The sequence below is a fragment of the Capricornis sumatraensis genome, chromosome 16 (assembly GCF_032405125.1).
Source record: "Capricornis sumatraensis isolate serow.1 chromosome 16, serow.2, whole genome shotgun sequence".
NCBI classification, from domain to species: Eukaryota; Metazoa; Chordata; class Mammalia; order Artiodactyla; family Bovidae; genus Capricornis; species Capricornis sumatraensis.
The window spans coordinates 54195323-54215251 of NC_091084.1; the positions used below are offsets into that span (position 1 = coordinate 54195323).

General features: G+C 38.9%; 2 protein-coding genes across 5 annotated transcripts in view; one reads left to right on the forward strand and one right to left on the reverse strand.

Moving 5' to 3' along the window:
- C2CD3 (C2 domain containing 3 centriole elongation regulator) overlaps positions 1–737 on the reverse strand; it is a 122841-nt gene extending 122104 nt beyond the window's left edge. The window contains exon 1 of one of the 2 annotated variants that reach the window (XM_068989325.1): positions 680–737. In XM_068989325.1, the coding sequence (XP_068845426.1) occupies positions 680–734 (55 nt within the window). In that variant the 5' untranslated portion in view covers positions 735–737. The remainder of the gene's footprint in view (positions 1–679) is intronic. The other variant, XM_068989326.1, reaches the window with a different exon arrangement.
- A 512-nt stretch (positions 738–1249) lies between these two features.
- Positions 1250–19929, forward strand: part of PPME1 (protein phosphatase methylesterase 1) — a 48686-nt gene continuing 30006 nt past the window's right edge. For 2 of the 3 annotated variants that reach the window (XM_068988522.1, XM_068988521.1), the window contains exon 1: positions 1250–1437. In XM_068988522.1, coding sequence (XP_068844623.1) covers positions 1337–1437 — 101 coding nt within the window. In that variant the 5' untranslated portion in view covers positions 1250–1336. The remainder of the gene's footprint in view (positions 1438–19929) is intronic. The other variant, XM_068988523.1, reaches the window with a different exon arrangement.

Genomic DNA, 19929 nt, shown 5'->3' on the forward strand with positions numbered 1-19929 from the left:
GTGATTCTTGCCTATTAGGATTACCGACACTCTCCAACTTGTTTTCCTTCCAGTCCCATAGGGACCTGCAAAGCTCTACCTCCCCTTTTCCTGCCCCCACACGCTTATCAAAAACATTCCTAAGTCACGGGGATTTAAGGTACACTTGGTGACGATAATGATAGTGTACCGTGTATTTGAAGGTTGCTAAAGAGTAGATCTTAAACGTTCTCTGCAAAAGAAAAAAAAGTTGTAACTATGTATGGTGACGGATGCTAACGAGACAACTGGCAATCATTTCGAAATATATACTAATATCCACTCCAAACGTACACCGAAAACTAACATAATGTTATATGTTACTTATACCTCAATTTTTAAAAAGTAAAAACCAAAACAAAACCTACAATTTTTTTTGTTCTCGTCCTTTGGAAGCATTTCCTTTTAGCCCTCCCTTCATTCCATTTATTCACCCACTTTGTCCCCTAGTCAAGACCCTATACCGTTTCCATTCTAGGGAGGGTCAAATGCTCTCTTTTAACCTTCCAGTGCCCTGGTTTATTTCCCCTCCGCAATCCTCTTCCCCCCTTTTTTAACAGGCGGCTGTGGGAGGTCTTCCTAGAATGCCTAGCGCCCCGCTCCCCGAACTCCGCCCAATCGCCCAACTAAGCTTTCTTCCACCTTTGGTCGTCCAGATTACCTCTCTTCTTGCGGCTACGGCCGCCCCCAGGTTCCTGAGCTTTCCGTTGCTTCATGACGACCCCGAGCTCTTCACCAACTCAACTACGGCTCCAGCTCCTAAGCTGTAGCCTCCCGCCATCCCTTCCCAGGGCGCTGGCGTTCCCCAGCAACCGGCGCCGCTGGGCAGCCTGGGAGGCAGGAAGAAGTGGTTCTTTCTTTAACAGTCTCTGGGAAGCGACGAGAAAGGAAGGCGCCAAGACGCTTTCCTACCAGTAGACTACAACACCCAGGATGCTTTGCTACGCTACCTCTGCAGGGTTGAACGCCGTCGCCTCCAACTGCGCAAGCGCAGAATGCGCTCTTTGAGGACTCCATTGCCCAGGGTACATAAGAGCGCTTCTCTTTCCGGCGAAGGTCGTGGAGTTCTCCGGTAGGGGTCTGAAGGGTCAGAGACTCCGTTACCCAGCACCCTTTGTGGAGTGTTGCTGCGCACTTCCGGTGGAAGTGCTGGGGCGAGGGGGTGGAGTTTATAGAGCCGGTGGGCGGTGCTGCCGGTAGCTGGGTGCTGTCTAAAGGCTACAGGGCGTCGCTAGGGGAGTGAGCTGTGACCGGTTGGGCCGCACTTAGCTTGGGACGAAGCTTCGGCTACTGTTCGACTACCTGCGGCCTCCCCTTCATGTCGGCCCTCGAGAAGAGTATGCATCTTGGGCGCCTGCCCTCTCGCCCTCCACTACCCGGCAGCGGGGGCAGTCAGAGCGGAGCCAAGATGCGAATGGGGTACGTGACCCGTACCCCTTCTCCCTAGAGGCCAGGCCCCGACCGTTGGAGAATGGTGGCTCTGGGCGTTTAGCGTGGCATGGCAAGGGAGGCTAAGGATTGAGAGAACGTTGGCGGCGGCCTGGAGACGTTTACACGAAGTAGAAGGCAGATCTGGCGACTAGGGGAGGCGCCAAGTCACTGGAAATTAGAGGACGAATAGTATTGGAGGGAGAAGGGAATGAGGCAGAGATTGAGGAAGCTGAGAAGATAGTTTAAGAGATGTAGGAGGCACCTCAGAAGAACGGGTGGAGGCTTGAGAAAAGGAAAAAGAGTTGTGACAAAGGTGGAGGGAAATCTTCCAGGGACGGTTGAGGGAAATGAGAAATGACTGAGTGAAAAGTTGAGGGAAATTAGGAGGAGAACTAGGGAAAGGTTTGGGAGGAGTAAATCCTTATCTAGTTTCTGTGAGAAACTGAGAAAGAAGCTGGGGGAAACAGGGGACACCTGAGGCAGGGTTGGAGAAGGAAAGAGAACTAGGGAGCAGAAGGTCCTGGAGAGAGTTTCTAAAGGTGAAGAGGCATATTCAGGGAGTGAGCAAGTGACTTAGAGATTAGGTCTCTTAAGGGGTGCTGAGAAAGTGTGGGTAATAGGCCTAAGGAAAGATGGAGAACATAGCCAGGAAGACTGTTAGAGGTAGGGGTGATAGGAATGTGCTAAGAAGCGAGGGTAGGGAATAAGGGGAGGAGTGATGAGAGAGAGCATGCAGGGATTTAGAGAGTGAGTGTGGGCTCCAGAGATTGAGAAATGAGTAGAAAACGGGTTTAACTAATGGCTTACTGCAGACAGAAGGTCTGAAAAGGTTAAAGACGAAGATTTGGGCAATTGATTTTTGCAGGGCAGGTAGGTCTGGTGGAAGTTATGTATTGGTCTGATAAAACTCAATGAAGTATTGAGAGTAGCAGCTTAAAATGTTTTGAGGGAAACCACCGTTTGCTGGAATGGGAGGAGCTGTGTTGGCATTTGGAATTTTAGGTTGTTGAATGAACTGGGCCGGGTTGGGGGATCTAAGATGTAGGAGAGAGAGTGTAATGAGTTGCACCTGGGAGAGGTAATTGCTAGAAAATAGTTAATTGATCAGGTGGTCGGTTTTGAGGTGTGTTTGTAGAATCAGACAGGATTCTGGAGACTAGTGACTGTAAGGGATAGAAAAAATACTTAGGTATGTGGTAATCAAGAGTGTGTTTGGAATTCTAGAGATGGATTGATAGATATTCTTGGAATAAGGACTAGAGAAAAAAAATCTTAGGTTCTGAAGAAGTAACATGTACAAAAGCTTACCAAAAAGGAGACGAAGATAGGAGATACAGTGCTGTGAAAACAGGTCCTAGGAATGGAGAGAAAGGAGAATCCTATAGATTAAAACGGTAGGGTAGAGGGGTAGTGAGAATGGTTGGAAAAACCGGAGAAGGAAACAAAAACTTGAAGTGGAGACCTGACCATGGGTCAGAGTAGAAAAATGAGAAAACCTTGACAGATGAAGGTAAAAGGTAGGTCAGTGAACGCACACAGTACGAAGAGGTGGCAGAAGGCTGCATGTAAGGTAAAAATGAAGATTGTTTTGACTTTGGAAGACTAAGGTAGGGCTGTAACATGATCATGGAGGATCTGCAAGCTGATCTGTAGTAGATTATTTGGGAAAGATTAACCTGGACTATAAAATTAATGTAGCATTTACTGTTAATATGTATCTTAGTTGGTGCCTTTCTTAATCTAAACTTTGGTTTTTCGGTATTCCAGTGCTCTTCTGTGAAAATACATAAAAATACTAGCCTTTTAATAACCATATGTGCTTCAGATAAGTTTAGAGCTTAGCTTCTCGTTTTGGCAAAACAAGTTCTCTGAAGATGAAGAACTGAAGAAAAATGCTAAGAGAAAGTAAAATCTGATTAGCGCCCACTTTGGCAGCACATGTACTAAAATCTACTGATTAGCTTAATTGTTAGTAACTTAACCTCTTTAACGGAGAAGGCAATGGCACCCCACTCCAGTACTCTTCCCTGGAAAATCCCATGGATGGAGGAGCCTGGTGGGCTGTAGTCCATGGGGTCGCTAAGAGTCGGACACGACTGAGCGACTTCACTTTCATGCATTGGAGAAGGAAATGGCAACCCACTCCAGTGTTCTTGCCTGGAGAATCCCAGGAATGGGGGAGCCTGGTGGGCTGCTGTCTCTGGGGTCACAGAGTCGGACACAACTGAAGCGACTTAGCAGCAGCAGCAGTAACCTCTTTAAGGGCTTCCCTTGTGGTTCAGCTGATAAAGAATCCTCCTGCAATGTGGGAGACCTGGGTTTGATCCCTGGGTTGGGAAGATCCCCTGGAGAATGGAAAGGCTACCCACCCTAGTATTCTGGCCTAGGGATTACATGGACCAGTCCATGGGGTTGCAAAGAGTTGAACATGATTGAGTGACTTTCACTTTAACCTCTTTAAATAGATGGTTTGATCCTCTTAATTTAGGTTAACTACTTATTCTGGAAAATAAAGTTCTTTAGAAAGATGCTTCTTTATAGTACTGTGGAAAGAAGAACATATATTGGTGAATTTTATGTGTTCCTCAAGGGGCTTATTTTCCTGAATTTTTACTTCCTTATTGGAACATAGGTATGCCTCATGTAAACTTAATGTTAGTGATAATATAGACTCTCCTTCCCTAGAGTCATCAAACTGGAAGAGAGCTTTGAAATGGTCTTACTGCTTCACCATATAGTTGAGGAAACTGAGCCTTGGAGACTTCTGTTAGGTAAACTAGGAAGCAGGGAGTAGTATATTCTCTTAATAAATGGGAAAACTGAAATGCAGATCTTCCTCATACTTACGCCTCCTAGAAGCTTGGCAATAGGGCCACTAAGGACTTGGATCTCTGGACTCTGAGACCCATTGTGTTTTTTGGGTTCATAATTATTATTGTTGGCAATAGTTAATTTGAGTTATGTGTCTTATTCCTTTGCAAATACCCTGGGATTCAGTCTTCCTTTTTTTTTAGTCAGTCCTAGTTTATAAAGTGTCGCTTCCGCCAGTTTCGAATCATCCTTTATTTCTAACTTCTTCTCAGTTGCTTTTTTTTTAATCTTCCCATCTTTTCCACTCCCCAGCCTTTCTCTTACTCTCAGGTTAGACCTGTTCCTTTGACAGTATCTTATATGACTTACTCTTTCAACTATTTTTCATAATCTCTTTGCCTTTAGTTTCAGTAAACCTTGTTTAGCTGTGTTTGCATATTCAGGGTGGTTTTGAGATTTTGGTTTTTCTTGAGTTTCCATAATTTATTTTTTTCCAATTGGATTTGGTAATTCCAAAGTATTACTAGATAAAGCTATAATAGCAATTACTTTTTTGTTTTTGTTAGTATTGTGTGCCAGGCATTGTGGCAGTAGCTTTATGTATGTTATTTCTCGGGTAAGGCCTGAAAGCCTGGTTTTATTGTTCCCTGATAGATGCCAGTAGATGATGCTCAGAACAGTGGTTTTGAACTTTTTAAAAGTTTTTGGAACTACTCTGACTTTAGAGCCCTGCTTGCAACTGGTATTAGTCTGTTAGGGTTACCATAAAAAAATACCATATTTTTTTTCTCAGAGTTCTGAAGACTGAGAAATCCAAGATCAAGGCACCAGCAGATACTGTGTGTGGTGAGGACTGCTTCTTGGTTCATAGACGGCAGTCTTCCCACTGTGTCCTTACCTGTGGGAAGGGGAAAGGAAGCTCTGTAGGGTCTCTTTTATAAGGTTACTAATCACTTTTATGAGAGCTACACCCTCATGACCTTATCACCTCCCAAAGGCTCCACCTTCAAAAGTAACATTGGAAGTTAGGAGTTAACATGAATTTTGACAGCACAAACATTTAGTCTATATCATGTGGTGTGCTTAAGGGTGTTTTGAAAGTCACTATTTTAGTACATTCCATTATGATTAGAGAGACTGTAAGTCATTTTTCAGTATAGTTTTGGTTCATCAATAGTAAGTACTTTGTTTCTACAATTATCTCGTACAGTTTTATAGTGCTTTAAATGATATATATATTAGTCCCTTTTTTATATTATTCCATGTGGTAAGTTGGGGCAAAGGTTAATATTTTCTTTTATTGAGAAAACTCAAAAGTCTTATGTTCATTGACTTGCCTAATATCACAGAATCCTTAAGTGGCAGAAACAAGACTTCAGAAACCCAGATTTATATTGGGTTTTTGTTACTATTGTTGTTCTTACTTGTTGTTCAGTCACTAAGTTGTGTCTGACTCTTTGTGATCCCATGGATTGCAGCACCCCAGGCTCCTCTGTCCTTCACTTTCTCCCGGAGTTTGCTCAAACTTATGTCCATTGAGTCAGTGATGCCATCTAACTATGTCATCCTCTGCAACCCGCTTCTCCTGCCTTCAATATTTTCCTAGCAGCAGGGTCTTTTCCAGTGAGTTGGCTCTTCACATCAGGTAGCCAAAGCACTGGAGCTTTAGCATCAGTCGTTCCATTGAATACTCAGGGTTGATTTCCTTTAGGATTGACTAGTTTGATCTCCTTGCTGTCCAAGGGATTTTCAAGAGTCTTCTTCAGCACTACAGTTCAAAAGCATCCATTCTTTGGAGCTCAGCCTTTTTTATGGTCCAACTCTCACATCCATACATGACTACTGGAAAAACCACAGTTTTGACTATACAGACCTTTGTAGGCAAAGTGATGTCTCTCCTTTTTAATACACTGTTTAGGTTTCTCATTGCTTTCCAAGGAGCAGTTGTTTTTGAATTTCATGGCTGCAGTGAAATCACCATCCACAGTGATTCTGGAGCCCAGTTCTCGTTATACCTTGGTGCAAAAGAGATGGTTGTTTGAAGTGATAATGATCTGAGTTTGAAGGCTAGCTTGAATTTACTTCAGTTAAGTCATTTAACCTCTCATGGTCTGTTTCTTAACTCTAAAACTGGGATATTTCTGCTTACCTTAGAGCGGTGAGAACGAGATAATATATGAAAAGCAGTTATGCTTCCTGACACACAGGCTTTTAAGGAATAGTAACTAGTAGATTATGTTAAGAACAATGAGAAAGGCTCATTCTTTAAGAAATAGAAGCACTTCTTTCAGTATCTTATGTCAGCTTTTTCCCCTTCAAGCTGTGTATTTATTCATATCTGATCAGACAGTTTTTCATTCAACTTCTTAAATGTGTTGCAAATATCAGGGCCTCTTAGGAAGGCTTTAAGGGGCTCTTTACCACAGATAGAGAAATAAAGGGCAAAGTGGAGTGATTTGCTCAAGGTTGCATATTAAGTTACTAAAAGAGTTAAATCTTAAGTTACTAAAAGAGTAATCTGTTTATGCTAATAATCAAACAGTTAATTTATAATTCACATACTGTAGAATTCGCCCTTTTAGAGTATGCAGTTCAGTGATTTTTAGTATGTTCAAGGTTGTGCAATCATCACTAATTCCAGGACATTTTCATCATTCCATAAAGAAACTACTTACCTGTTCACGTCACATCCCCTTCCCCTAGCCCCTGGCAACCATTAATCTATTTTCAGTGTCCATGAAGTTGCCTGTTCTGGAGATATATAAATAAAACCATACAATATGTGACCTTTTGTGACTGGGTTCTTTCACTTAGCGTAGTATTTTCATGTTGTAGCATTTATTAGTACTTCATTCTTTTTTTTTTTCCTGCTGAATGATATTCTGTTGTATAGATATATCACAATTTATGTAGTTATTTTTCAGTTGCTGAACTTGGGTTTCCAGTGTTTTGCTCTTATGAATGATGATCCTGTGAACATTCATATGCAAATCTCTGTGTGGAAATAATGTTTGTATTTCTTTGGATATAACCTAAGAATGGAATTGCTTCAAAGCCTTTTATATATTAGGAGTATTTTTTTCCTTATAAGTGTTAAAAAATATTTTTCCAAGTTGCCCTTTTACTTTGCTTATAATAATTTTTGCCATGTAAAAAGTTCTGTTTTAAAATTTTAATATACTCAAACCTCTGTAGAAAAACCCATTGCTTCTGGATTTTGGATTGCAGAAAGATATTTCCTTCTTCCAGGTTATAAAGTAATTCATATGTTTTTCCTCCCTGAGACCTGTATGCTTTCTTTTTTACATCCATCTGAAGTTTATCTTGATATGCAAAGTGAACAGATCTATCTTTTTTATCTTTTGCGTGCTTGTATGCTGAGTTGCTTCTCTTTGCAGTCCTATGGGCTGTAGCCCTCGAGGTGCCTCTGTCCATGGCATTTTCCAGGCAGGAATACTGGAGTGGGTTGCCTTTTCCTCCTTCAGAGCATCTTCCCAACCCAGGGATCAAACCCATGTCTCTTGCATTTCCTTCATTGGTAGGCGAGTTCTTTACCACTAGAGCCACCTAGGAAGCCATTTTAATCTTTATCCATAGGCTGTCCAGTTGTGTAACACAATTTTTTAAAAGTCTTTATCCTTACCCTGTTATGTGAATTTCACCTCAGTAAAAATTAGTCCTTTCCCCTGCTAATTAAAATTACATCTTTATCATACACCAAATTTCTATGTAGATTTGGGTCTGTTTACAAATTTTCTTTCCTTTTCCATCAGTCTGTTTATGTGCTACTGCTATGCTTTAAATCAGAGAGGCATTTTTAACATGTTTAGTAAATGGTAGGGATAGCTTCCCCTTCATTCTCTTTCAGGATTTTCCTGGCTCCTCTTACTTTTTTTACATGTAAACTTTCTAATCAACTAGACTATTGCCTAATAGTATTTTTATTGGCATTATATTAAATATGTAAGTTAACTTAGAATCAACATTTTGATGACGTTGAGTCTTCCATGAAGTATGTTCTTCAATTTGTATAAATCCCTTTTGAATGAAAAATATTTCCGATGGAAAGTACTGATATGTTGCATTTAATATTTTATATTACATAATGTAGACTTGTTTAATATTGTATTTAATATTACTTAAATATGTACAAATTAAAACAAGGGATAAATTCCTATGTATAAGGGTAATATAATTAGAAAACTATTTAAATATATTTACTACTTAAACACAGCCTACAAAATTCCTCAAATTCAGATTAACAATATTACATTAATGTGAAATAATTAATTTTTTGTTAACTTGTGATTTAAGCAGAAATACTATTTATTGAAGTAATACTTTTTATAAATACGAAGTTCAGAGTTGATTCAGTTATTCAGCTGTATCAATCAGGACCCAGACTTTTTGCATCCTTTCCTTTGACATCCTTAGAAATGTTGGCTTTTCCTTCTCTTACTGGTCACCTTATGGTTGCAGGATGGCTGCTCTGCTGCAACTCCACTTGCGCCTTACCGTTATTCTGTCTTTCCAAATAAAAAGGAAGAAACAAAGACCTTTTCCTGACTTAGCTTGTCCCTGTTTTTTTTTTTTTCCCCTAGATTGGAAAACTCCCCAGCAGGTTTTTCCCTTAAGTCTCTGTCTACAACTGGTTCACACGTACATCCTAAAACTAATCACTGTCAGTAGGGAATGGGATTCTGGAGAAGGCGATGGCACCCCACTCCAGTACTCTTGCCTGGAGAGTCCCATGGACGGAGGAGCTTGGTGGGCTGCAGTCCATGGGGTCGCGAAGAGTCGGACACGATTGAGCGACTCCACTTTCACTTCTCACTTCCATGCATTGGAGAAGGAAATGGCAACCCACTCCAGTGTTCTTGCCTGGAGAATCCCAGGGACGGGGGAGCCTGGTGGGCTGCCATCTGTGTGGTCGCACAGAGTCAGACAGGACTGAAGTGACTTAGCAGCAGGGAATGGGATTACTGTGACTGATTTAGACCACTTCTGATTCATTCTTTTGGGGTGGAGGAGAGAGAACAAAGATCTTTATTAGCTACTGTTTATTTGGAATTCTTTTAGGGAATAGAGAGTGGTGGGAAGTGGAAAAGGGATGTCTGGAGTAGAGAGTAAACAGCAACTGCTCTAAGTCTTGATGTTAACAAGAGGAACAGGCTAATCTAACTTCAGATTCCCTACTGTTTTCTTTACAGCACAGGTTTAGGAAGTGGTTTCTCTCTTTCCCTCCCTCCCCCATTTTCTCCCTTTCCCCTATATGCCACTTTTGAGCCCCTTGACCTGAGCACTTCTGAGTGAATGTCGATTTTCCCATTTTTGCTAGACTTATTGCCAGCAAATCTATTTCTCCGTAATTGGGTAATTGGAATTTTTTTAACCTGACGAGACTTTCTTGTTATGTTACTTGATGTCAGATTTGAGGAAACACCTTTGATTGGTTATGAAAAACTTTTTCCTTTATACTGTGAAATAGTTACTTTTAGAGAAGAAACTTTTAAGTAATAAATAGCTCTTTTAAAAGCATCATCCACTTATATACCACACTTAGATGTCCTTCAAATTCAGTATTGACAACCAGTCCCAAGCACATACTACCTATATAGTTGACCCTTGAACAGCAATGGTTTAACTGAGCAAGTCCTGTTATACGTGGGTTTTTTTTTTTTTTTTTGAGAGTGAATGCCATAGACCCTTGAACAACAGGGAGTTGGGGTGCCGACCCTCCCCACAGTGAAAAATCCAGGTATAACTTACAGTTGGCCCTCCATATTCCATGGTTTAGTGTCTGCAGCTTCTACCAACTTCCACTTACATTTTATTTACCATTACATTTGTGTAATATTTGCTTTTGAAAACAAATCCTTGTGTAAGTGGACCCATGCAGTTCACACTGTGTTGTGGAAGGGTCAGGTGTACTACACTTAATACAATTGATGATTGGTTGAAATTGCCTCTGTGGAATCTCAAATATGGAGGGTCCACAGGTATGCAGGATCAACTGTAAGTTATACATAAATTTTCAGTTGCGTGAAGGGTTACACACACACACCCTCAAACCCAGCCCCTCTTCTTATGTTGTTCAAGGGTCAACTCTGTATTTTGAAGATTGAATAAGAGATTATGTTGAAAATTCTAGTCATTCAAAATCATGGCAGAAGGCTGAAGTTGTTTACTATCAGTCTTTTTCCACTGTATCTCTGTGTATGTCCTTGCCATGGACTTTTTCCAGGTGTAAATGGGAATCCTATCTCTGCCACTAATAAGCCATGTGACTTGGTCAAGTCTTCCTCTTTCTGGGCCTCAGAAGGAACTCTGAGGTGTACTGTAAAGACTTCGGTGGCACCAGACATGCTTGAGTTTAAGCTCCGTGCTATAGAGAGTGGCTCTGGGAAATTTATGTCTTTGAGTCTTTCACATGTTTTAAAGGGAATATTTTTCTTGCTGAATTCAAAATCCAGCTTGTTACATAATAGACAGCTAATTATTCCTTCCCATAAAGTAAGATTTGAGTTAGATGATCTCTTAACAGCCTGATTCAGTACACAGTTTTTAGAATCTAAGTCATCTGCTTTAATAAGATGCCCTTATCAATAGTAGTGAACTCTCATGATCCCAGACAGCCATTTGGTTGCCTTCCTTTCCATTCTCTTCAGTATTGCTAATGAGAACTTTTCTTTTTTATATGTAAGAGCAGTGGTGCCTTGCTTTAAATAGCTGGCTGCAATTAAACTTCAGTATTTTGTCCCCACCAGACATCTCCTAAGCTGAAGAATTTGTGACAGCAGTGACTAGGACTGCTACTGTGCAGCTCATGACTCATTACTCGCCCTCCTAACAGACAAGCAGCCTAGTAGATGTTGAAATATTATTATATCTATTTGGATTTGAGACATTCACCTAAAAACATACAACTTTTATTTCTTATTCCTTGTCTCTAGGCAGGGAATAATTTTTTCCTCTCTTTTTCTTCCTCCTCTCCCTCATTTCCTTAACAGTTGATGCATAGTGGTCATACAGTTTCATTGGTTTTGGTTATTATCTCCTAGTAGGCATTATCACATAGTAGTCAAGGAGCACATCTTCTATGTCCCCATAGTCTTCTGTAAATACAACACTTAGCCCTCTGACTCCTGTAATTATTGATCTGCTGTCTACTCAGGTCTGTGAGCTTCTTAAGGGTAGGAATCATGTCTTAATTTCCTGGGTGTCTAACATGCTGGCTGCTTAAGTGCTGACTGAATGAGAAACTGAAATCTTAGACCTGTTTAGCTTCATTCTATAAAGAAACCTTATTTCCTCACCAGTTCCATTAAGATGGGGTAACTTAAGTGATACTCCATTGAAAATCATTTCAGTTCATAAATAGAATCAATACTTTATTTCAACACCAAGCATTTAGGCTGAGTGTGTTGTGTTTACAAATACATTGACTAATTTAAATACATTGACTAATACATTGAGATTTAAAATGCTCATATGGTTGAAACTCGTGCTTGGAGTTTGTCTCTTGTATATAAAGATTCATGCCTGTTGCTTAGTTTTCCTTTAACAAAACTTGACACTTTTTCTCTTTCTCTCTCATTCTCCAAAACTGAAGTGAGTCCTTACTATAAGAGTAGTTAGTTGTTTAGTTGCTAAGTCGTATCCAACTCTGTGCCTCCATGCACTGTAGCCCACCACGCTCCTCTGTCCATGAGATTTCCCAGACAAGAATACTGGAGTGAGTTCCCATTTCCTTCTCCAGGAGATCAATCTTCTGGACCCAGGAATTAAACCCAGGTCTCCTGCTTGGCAGGTGATTCTTTACCATTGAGCCACCTATGAAGCCCAGGAAGATTGTGTAGGCCATAGAGCAGCTACATCCTTGCACCACAACTCCTGAGCCTGCACTCTAGAACCTGTACTCTGCCCCAAGAGAAGCCAGCCACTGTGATGAGAGGTCTGTGCACTGCAACTGGAGAGTGGCCCCCACTCGCCACAACGGAGAAAACCCACACCCAGCAGTACAGCCCCAGAGTAGCCAAAAATAGCTAACTAAAGATATGAAGTTACAAAAAGAAATGTAAAATGAATTCTGCATGATAAAGTATTGTGTCATACTTTAGTTGGTAGCTCTTTTTATTTTTTTGGCCACACTGCATGTCTTGTGGGATTTTTAGTTTCCTGACCAGGGCTTGAACTTGCTCCCTTGGCAGTGAAAGTGCAGAGTTCTAACCACTGGACCACCAGGGAATTCCCTGGTAGCTCTTTTTTTTAGTGTTACAAAAATCATGGTTTATCATAAGTCACTGGTGCCTTGTACATACAGTATTTCATCTAACAACTTGATTGTGATCTATTTTGCTTAGTCTTCACTAATTTAGCAGTAATCTCCTTTTGTGTAGTAGCCCCAAAGTGGTTAGCACACAGGAGGTCAATAAACATTTGATCAATGAATGAATGATGCTCAGATACAGTGGATATATGACATTTTTTCCATCAGTTTAGAATTGTGCACCCTCAATTTAGTAGGGAAGTAAATGTGAGGGAAGAGCCAGATTTGTTGAGCATAGAAGTGAAATTTTAAAACTGTGGTTATTAACAGTATATAAATATGAACTTGTACCCTATTACATCCCTCTATGATTCCATATTTATATCCCTCTATGTTTATCCTGTTAAGAAAATGCAACCCAGGTTGTTGTGGGGATTAAATTTAGATAATGCTTGTCAAGTGCCCAGCACAAATGCACATGTGTCTGGTTTGTTTCATTTAATCCTTCTCATCCATTTAATTAAACCAGCTTTTCCTTAAGCATAAGAACCATGGTTCAGGATATATTAATATCAATTTAAATTCCGTTTTCTATGTGAACCACCTGAACTACATGATTGTTATTAACTGAATTTCATCACAAATAGCATTGTAACATATTATGGCTAAATAGACTTGGGGATGGAGCTTCTCAGAGAATCTATGAATATTTTATAATACTGTTAATCAGAGGAAATGTACTTCAGTTTTTCCAACAACTTACTTTACAAACCTTTGGAATATAAGCCCATTTTTAAGTTGGAGAATACACTAACATTTTTTTCCACTGAATATTGGGAAATTACTTTTTTATCAACAGTTAGGTTTGTACTTTTGCCTATTCAGTATCCAAGTCATTGTTTAATAAAAATAGTACTTCCAATTTTTATAGCATTTGATTTAACAAAATTTTCCCACCAGATGTAATCTTTGTGAATCCTTCTCTGACCTGGTTCCATCCCCATAAGTGTCCTGAACAAGCTTGAATGTTCCATGTGTGAGCTCTCTTATTTCTGTCATAGCTATAGTATACAGTGACTGTTTCCTTGCTTATCTCCCTCTAAGCATTAGCTCTTTGAGGTCAAGAACCAAGTTTTCATTGATGAAAATTTCAGGCCTGCTGATTTCCCTCATGCCCAGAAAGTGTATCAGGGCCTGCCATACAAGGCATACCCAAAGGTCTCTTTAATTGAAATTAAGTTAGCTGCTTATATAAATAAGTTGTGACTGGAAAAAAATCCCTTAAATAATTGCCCTAAAGATATTTGCTGTTTGTCTTTTATCCTGGATCATCATGGCATTTAGATGAGTCTAGGGTAGGGGTTATAGAACCATTGGTTCTGAAATATTAGGGTTTTCTATAAGGATTTTATTGGCTTTAAGCTCTGACCTCAAAACTCTTTCTTCCTATTGTGATATGTCTAAGCAGAATAGCAGCTTACATGTGTTCTGATGACTGAGAATGGCCACGCATCAGTGATGAGAGTGAACAACTCCAGTTGATCTTTGTAGAATATCATAAAGTGTTCTATTGTCTGCTTTTTTGCTTTCATTACTGATGTCTCAGTGGTTGTGTTTTTGTTTGAGGCCAGATCACTTTATATCTTTTTTTCTGTTTACTTTAGTGTTTTCGAAAACGATGTTACTACTTAGGCTGTTCTTATATTGGGTGAGTGGTAGAAATAAAATTTAGAAAAATTTCTAACTTGGGTAAAGCACAGTTCTTTATTATCAGAAGTATAAGATTAGAGCTGTTCTTGTGCTGCAGCAGTTGTCTTTATCCATCCATTTAAAACAAAGCAGGTTTTTGTGTGATCTGACTCAGCAGGTTGGAAGTTCCCATAGACTAAGTATCTTATCTGAAAGTGGTTTTAAGTAAGGTAAGGTTTCATTCATACAACCATGTCGTATATTGGGCCATAAATATCCTTTCTTGTCTAATACAGGATGTTGTGTAAAATCCTACTATTTCCATTTTTGGATTCTATGATGCCCGGTTAATAAGGAACATTTTCATCAGTGGCCAACGCAGAGAAGTATTAGGAGTGGGAGGTAGAATTTTCAAGCACCTGGTAAATCAGTGTTTTGTAAGTTGGAACTCTTTTAAAAGGTTTCCTCTGTTCTTTCTTTGTGAATGACTTCAGAGAGACTTGAGAATTGTCTTTGATTCTTCCTTTTCACCCCACCCTTCTGCTCTCTCCCATGATGATAATTATAGTAGTAAACCTTGACTTTCTTCTTAGTCTCCATGGTACTCAGGCTTGCTTTAATAAGAGTCCTCTACCAATCATTATCCCTATGGCAGGAACCAATCCTCTTCCACTTCTTCCTGAGGATTTCTGGGTGCTTATTGTTAGCTTTGATGGTTTTAAGAGTGCAGAGAGAACCTAATATTATTTTGAGGGTAGTATTAAAAACTAATAATGAAGTGACCCTAGCTGAGCTACTTTCTGTGGTTTGGGATGAGTTATTTAACCTCTCTTGGGTTTAGCTTTCTCATTTGCAAAAGAGGAATTATAGCAGCTACCCTAGAGAGTTGTTGAAATTAATTCATTAATTCATCTCCATTTTCTCCTCAAGTCCCTTGAAATTATAGTAAAGTAACTTGGAAAAAGGAATAATCAAAGGACAAAGAAGAGGAGGGAACGTAAGATACCAGCAGGATTTAGGAAGATGGCAAGTTGAAGACTGTTAATTCTCTGACAGGGAAGAGCAAACTGTCTGTAGAAAGAGAATGAAAGTTGAAGTTAATCCATATAACCCCATAAAGATTCAGGAATTGTAGACGCTAGGTACCTCTGAAAGGGGGCTAAAAATAGGATTGATTGACTCTTTTAGACTCTCAAATCTTTTCCTTTCCTTCTATTTATTGAAAATATATTTCTCAATAATGGGAGACAGGTTAACTTCTGGAAAAAGTGAACCAGAGTGGCTCTGGACTTAGAGCTTATAGGGATATGAGGGCAAAGATAAAGCAGCTGGATGAAACAGGTATTAAGTGAAAGTACATAATTTTGTCTTCTAAATATGTTTGTTTTCTTCTTTACTTTCCTCAGGTCTTTGCTTAAAGAAGCCTTCCCTGATCACCTGATTTAAAATTCATTCCTTCTCATTCTGATATTCATTGTCCTCCTTCCTGACTTTATATGGCCCTTATTGCCACCTTGCAGATTTTTGCTCCTGTCTCCTGTTAAGTGTAAACACAAGAGTAGGGGTTTTGTCTTTTGTTCACTGCAGTATTCCCAGTGCCTAAAATAATATCTCATAGGTGCTTATTAATGCCTATTTGTTGAGTGAACAAATGAGACTCTTTAGATCCTTTTCAGAAGGCTCCTTTTCAGAAGGCTCACAGCTAGTTTTATGTCCCCAAGCAGAAGATTGGAGGATTTATCTCTGGAGAAATGGCTGGCCTAAGAGAAAAGACATACAAATATTGATATTTAAGGGGAAGAGTCCGTCATTTAAAAGTCTGGGTCTCTACTTGATAACTGTACAATGATACTCAATAGTCAGCAAGCCCTCCTTTTATATAGAATCACCAGCAATCCAGGGAAAGCCTCCAGTGCAAAAGACAGAAACCAAAACAAAATGAAAAAAGGAAACAGTAGTGCATAGAACAAAATAAAATACTAAATAAGCGAGCATCTCGAATTTTCTGGTGGTCTGGTGGTTAGGACTTGGCACTTTCACTGCTATGGCCCAGGTTCAATCCCTGGTTGGAGAACAAAGATCTTGCAAGCCAAGCCTTGGGGTACAGCCAAAAAAAAAAAACCACAAAAAACCAAACACATCCCCCGCCCCCCAACATCTCTTGTTAGAGACGAGACAGTATGGCATCTGTGAAACAAGAGAATGCTCTTTTATTTAAAAAAAAAAAAAAAGAGGAACCTGGTTTCAGAGAACAAAATGTAAATGTTGGGAATAAAAACATGTATAGTAGATATAATTCAGTGGAAGAGAAAGTTTAAGGGATCTCCTAAGAAGAGGCTTGTTCTACTTTAAGATTAAAGTTTAGAAATGTGGGGGATAAAAAAATTCTTTAAAACTCAACTGCAGTATAAAATAAAATTTAAAAAGTATATAATGGTAAGAAATGACAGAAAATCTATAAATTGAAAAAACTCAACAGCAATACCTTAATTAGAAGTTGATAGAAAAATGCCCTAAAGTTTGATAGAGAATAATATAAAATTAATGTAAGTTAAAATGTAAATTAAAATTGTTTTGTCTAATATTTGCCTACTATGTTTTTGTCCATCTTCTTTTATTTTGGAATTTTTTGTCTTTTTTAGAAAGTATATAGTTGGAAATTAAAAAAAACTCATCTTAAGATATTTAAAACCTAGAGTAATTAGTTTATTTTTGATACATTTGGATTTATTTCTGCCATCATATTTTGTCTCATCTGACCTGTGTTTTTCTCATTTCATTTTTTTCTCTATTAGGGTAGTAATGATATAATCTATTGTTTAAATGTTTCCCTTCTGATGTTTTTGGTAACAACTTTATTGAGATAGAGTTCACATACCATGCAACTGACTCATTTAGAGTGTACAGTCAATTTTTTTTTAAGCATATACCCGAAGTTCTGCAACCATTACCACAGTCAATTTAGAACATGTTTAGCATCCCCAAAGAAATTTTATACCCATGAGCAATATGTCTTGCTTTTTAGTTCTCACGTTCCCTTAAACCTCCAAGCCCTAGGCAGCCATCGTTTTCTTTCTCAATAGATGTACCTAAAAAAAAAAAAAAAGATGTACCTAATCTGGACATTTATAATAAATGGAATTAATATATGTGATCTTTTGTGAGTGACCTCTTTGCTTGCCATAATATTTTAAGTTCATCTTTATTGTAGCATGTTGAATTATTCTATTCCTTTTTTGTTGCCAAATAATATTCCATTGTGTGGATTTATACCAAATTTGTTTTATCTGCTCAACAGTTAATAAAGACTTGAATTGTTCCTACTTTTTAGCTATTATGAACAGTGCCCCTGTGAACACTGTTATAGAAGTTTTTATGTAAACATGATGTTTTCATTTTCCTTGGGTAATTTCCTAGGAGTGGAATTGCTAGATCATATGATATCTTTGTTTAACCTTTTGAGGAAATGACAAACTGTTCTTCAAAGCAGCTGTACCATTTTATATTCCCATCAGCAACGTATGTGGGTTCTAACTCTCTCCATTCTTGCCAACACTTGTCATTGGCGGTCTTTCTGTCAAAAGCTGTCTTAGTGATGTGAAGTGGTTCTTTGTTGTGGTTTTGATTTGCATTTCTCTAATAACTAAATGATGCTGAATAGCTTTTCATGTCCTTATTGACCACTTGTATATCTTCTCTGGAAGAATGTCTATTCAGATCCTTTGTTCATTAAGAAATTGGGTTTTCGTTATATTATGAGTTCTTTATGTAGTCTACATACAAGTTCCTTACCAGATCTATGATTTTTCATATTTTCAGTGGTGTCCTTTGTTTTTTGTTTTTGTGGTTTTTCCGACCACACCACATAGCTTGCAGGATCTTAGTTCCCCAGCCAATAATTGAACCCAGGCTACCACAGTGAAAGTGCCAACTCCTAAACACTGTACCACCAGGGAATTCCCTGTATATGTTTTAAAATATAATTATATAAATGTGATCTTATATATATTATTTTGTATATATTCACATATTTTTATACAAATGTATGTATAATTTTAGCGAACGCTTCCAAAGTTGAATCTATCAAAGTACTTCCTCCCACAGTACGGAAATGGTCTGTAACATAAAAATTCAATATCAAAGAAAGCTGTCAGTCAAGTGGAAAAATGGGTAACAGCATTTTGCCATGCAAAGTTTCAAAATTGATTCCCCTTTCTCGGGAAGCTAATGGAGGATGTGTTCCATCAAATAAAATGGAGTGTTTTTGGATTTCCTTCCCGTGTAGGTCACCACAGAGCATTGAGTAGAGTTCCCTGTGCTGTAGAGTAGAGTTCTTACTAGATACCTACTTTATACATGATAGTGTATATGTCAGTCCTGTTCTCCCAGTTCACCACCCTCTCCTGCAGCCTCACTGGTATCCATACATCCAAGGAATAAACTAATTTTGAAAATGATTGGCTGCATGACAAAAATAGTAAGTGTTAGTTGCTGTCTGACTCACAACTGACTAAGTCAGTTGTGTCTGACTCTTTGTGAACCCATGGACTTTAGCCCACTGGGCTCATCTTCATCTGTCCCTGGAATTCTCCAGGCAGGAATACTGGAGGGGGTTGCCATGGAAAAGATTCCCTTCTCCGGGGAATCTTCCTGACCCAGGGATCAAACCCAGGTCTCCTGCATTGTAGGCAGATTGTTTGCCATTTGAGCCACCAGAGAATAGAAGAGGATAATTTGAGAGTAACCAAAGGACTACTTTAATCCTCACAACAAAGCATATAAAACTGATGCTACAAACCTATCTGACATGAAGAAACTCAGGCCTTGAGAAGTTAAGTGACTTGCCCAAGGTCACACAATTAATAATGGGAGAACAACGCTTTAGTCTCTAGCAAATGGAAAATTAATTTAGATTTTAAAAGCTTTAAGAGTGCAGTAGCCCCTCATTCTTTTCATCTTCTTAAAAATTTTTCCACTTTCTGCTGGAAATAGACTATTAAGGTCAACATATAGGCCAAGGGGTTTTTTATTTAATCAAACTATAATTGATTTACAATGTTGAATTAATTTCCACTGTACAGCAGAGTCACTAAGTTATAAATATATATTCTTTTCTATTGTTTATCATGGAATATATAGGACCTTGTTTATCTGTCCTATGTATTCTGGTTTGCATCTGCTAATCCCCAACTTGAAATCCTTTCTCTCCCCACCCCAATCACAAGCTGGCAACCACAAGTCTGTTCTCCATATCTGTGAGTCTGTTTCTATTTCATAGGTATGTTCATTTGTGTCGTGTTTTTAAATTCTGCATATAAGTGAGACGGTGTTTTTGTCTTTTTCTTTCTGATTTACTTCACTTAGTACGATACTCTCTAGGTGCATCCTTGTTGTTGCAAGTGGCATTATCTCATTCCTTCTTATGGCTGAGTAATAGTCCATTGAATATGTGTACCATATTTTCTTTATCCGTTCCTCTGTTGATAGACGTTTAGGTTGCTCCCATGTCCTGGCCGTTGTAAATAGTGCTGCTATGAATATTAGGGTACATGTATTTTTTAGAACTAGTTTTCATACAAGGCCCTTACTATTTTACTTCTTGTCTAAATTACCAAATGTCATCAAGTCTTGGAGTATATAAACAATTATGTGTTGAAATGCAGATATTAGGAGTATATCCGAAAAATCTCTGTGGTAGTAGGAATAGCATT